The sequence below is a fragment of the Dioscorea cayenensis genome, chromosome 2 (assembly GCF_009730915.1).
Source record: "Dioscorea cayenensis subsp. rotundata cultivar TDr96_F1 chromosome 2, TDr96_F1_v2_PseudoChromosome.rev07_lg8_w22 25.fasta, whole genome shotgun sequence".
NCBI classification, from domain to species: domain Eukaryota; kingdom Viridiplantae; phylum Streptophyta; class Magnoliopsida; order Dioscoreales; family Dioscoreaceae; genus Dioscorea; species Dioscorea cayenensis.
Genome location: NC_052472.1, coordinates 8,127,141 through 8,130,113, shown reverse-complemented (window position 1 = coordinate 8,130,113; position 2,973 = coordinate 8,127,141). Strand labels below are relative to the sequence as shown.

General features: G+C 36.7%; 1 protein-coding gene across 1 annotated transcript; it reads left to right on the top strand.

Annotated features, from left to right (window-relative positions):
• Positions 1 to 307: 307 nt before the first annotated feature.
• On the top strand, positions 308 to 2,360 carry LOC120272281 (probable leucine-rich repeat receptor-like protein kinase At1g35710). The gene is made up of 2 exons (XM_039279063.1): positions 308 to 1,016; positions 1,162 to 2,360. Exons 1-2 carry the CDS (start codon positions 308 to 310, stop codon positions 2,358 to 2,360), a joined length of 1,908 nt encoding a protein of 635 aa, XP_039134997.1.
• The last annotated feature ends 613 nt before the right edge of the window (positions 2,361 to 2,973 follow it).

Here is a 2,973-nt window from a genome sequence, read left to right as displayed (position 1 = left end):
TTCATCGGCTCACCAAGCAAGGGAGGCACAAAGGAAGAGAGATGAAGTTTTTGACCACCGAATCACCTTTTTGAAGCTCCACACCCAAGGCGATGGCATGGCTAATGGTGACATTGACGGTGAGCCTAAGGAATAGAGAGTTCCGGTTAATGAAGAAACAAATGGAAGAGAAGGCTCATGGCTTTAGGAAAGAAGATAGAGGGTTTTCACGGGCTAAAGAATGGGAAAATAAAAGCAACAGTTTTTTTTATTTAATGGAGGTGGGGTTTTTTTTTATTTAAGATAGGTGGGGTCCACAGGCCATCTTATGGCAACCATCACCAAGGTCCAACTGGGACAGTTGGAACTACAAGGGAAGCTGGAGACTCTCAACTTCTCAGCTCTATCGTCGCTCCGTGTTCTCAACCTCAGTGACAATAATTTCCATGGACCCATCTCTGAAGCCATTTCAGCTCTCTCTAAGCTCAACATCCTTTATTTCTCTACTAACAGTCTCACAGGTATCATCCATTCAAAGGTTGGCAATTTAACTAGGCTCATGACCCTGATGCTCTTTGAGAATCAAATAAGTGGCTCCATACCTCCTTCTTCTGAAAAGCTTATGAACTTGAATTTAGTAGACATATTTATGAATTTCTTAGTCAGTTCCATCCCTCTAGTTTTTGGAAACATGACCAAACTCAATTTTTTATATTTATGGAGAAATAACCTCACTGGCTCCATCCCTCATGAAATTGGCAATATGGTGAATCTCAAGGAATTAGATATCTCAGGTAACAATATAATAGGTTCCATTCCTTCTAATATAGTAAAACTGACCGAACTCAAATACCTTTCCCTTTTTGTGAACCAATTGTATGGTTCTATTCCTAGTGAAATTGGAAATCTAGTGAACTTGAAAGATTTTGAGATATCTACCAACCAAATAACTGGTCCCATCCCACAAAGTATTGGAAACCTAGCTATGCTTGAAATTTACTACCTAGATAACAATAATGTAAATGGTGCCATTCTTAGTGAGATTGGGAATCTAATGAACTTGAGAGATTTACAAATATTTAATAACCAAATAACAAGTGCCATCCCACACAGCTTTTTAAACTTGACCATGATTGAAACATTTTACCTAGATAACAATAATGTAAATGGCTCCATTCCCAGTCAAGGGTGGGAATCTAGTAAACTTGAGAGATTTTGATTTATCTGACAACCAAATAACTGGTCCCATCCCACATAACATTGCAAACTTGTCCAAGCTCAAAACATTTTACCTAAATAACAATAACATAAATGGCCCCATTCCTAGTGAAATTGGGAATCTAGTGAACATGAGAACTTTTGTAATATCTTCCAACCAAATAACTGGTTCTATCCCACATGACATTGGAAACTTGAGCAAACATGAGACTTTTGGCTTGAATCAAAATAACATAAATGGCTTCATTCCTCCTTCTCTTGGAAGTTTGAAAAGTATTACTAAGCTAACTTTAGCTTACAATCATCTCTCTGGCTTATTGCCCACTGAAATGGCAAACCTCGCAAGTTTGAATTATCTTGACTTATTCAGCAACAATCTTTTTGGTAATCTACCACCAGATTTGGCAAAAGGAAGTATGCTTCTGTATCTTGCTTTGGGATACAATAATTTCCAAGGTCCTATTCCAATAAGTGTGAAAAATTCAACAAAATTAGTCAGGGTTCGGCTTAAAAGAAACCAATTCACTGGAGATATCTCTCAAAGCTTTGGTATTCATCCACATTTGGGCTATATTGATCTAAGCTTTCACAGATTGTATGGCACTTTATCACCATCTCGGGGATCATGCCTTAACATAACAAGCCTTAAAATATTATACAATAGAATTAGCGGAAAAATACCATTGGAAATTGTTCAATTGCCAAAGTTGCATCAACTTGACATCCCTTCCAATAATTTGGCAGGAAAGATCCCAAAGGAACTTGGAAAATTATCTTATTTATATCTCTTGAACATGAGCAACAATCATCTTTCTAGAATCATACCACCAGAAATTGGGGATCTATCTTCATTAGAAGCTCTAGATCTATCAAGCAACAATTTGAGTGGAAAAATACCAATGCAATTGCAAAATTGCACTAAATTGAACTCACTCAAGTTGAGAAGTAATGAACTAAGTGGAGATATCCTTTCTCAACTTGGCAATTTGAACATGCATGAAGTTTTAGATCTGAGTGATAATTTATTCACAGGAGAAATACCACCCCAACTTAGCAAGCTAATGGACTTGCAAGAGTTGAATCTATCACATAATGAGTTGGTTGGTCACATTCCAAATTCTTTTCAATTCATGATAGGCTTGACATTGTTGGATTTATCATAAAATTCTCTAGAAGGTCCACTTCCAGAGAATCATTTCTTTCAAATAGCTCCCATTGAGTGGGTTTTCCAACAATAATGGCTTATGTGGTCAAGCGCATGGTTTAGCTCCGTGTGATTAGTCTCGGTCAGCAAGTAAAGATGATGCAGAGAAACATCACAAAGTCATCATCTTGGTTGTTCTTCTAATATTTGGCATTTTATTTATCTTGTTTCTAATAAGTGGAATATTCACATTACGATATTATAAGAGAAATCATCCACTAAAAATGACACAAGGGAAGAAGTTGACAGACAGTTCTTCTTCATTTGGAGAGTCAATCATGGAAAGAAAGCATATAAAGAGATCATTAGAGTGACAAAAAACTTAGATGAAAAGTATTTGATTGGTATTGGAGCTTGTAGCATAGTCTATAAAGCGACACTATCATCGAAGTGACACTTGCTATCAAGAAATTTCAAGAAGAAGACTCCCCAATGATTGAGCAAGCTTTCCAAAATGAGATACAAGCATTAACTGAAATTCGGCATCGGAATATTGTGAAGTTTTATGGTTTTTGCTCTACTAATAAGTTGAGTTTTCTTGCATATGAGTATATGGAAAGAGGGTGCCTAGG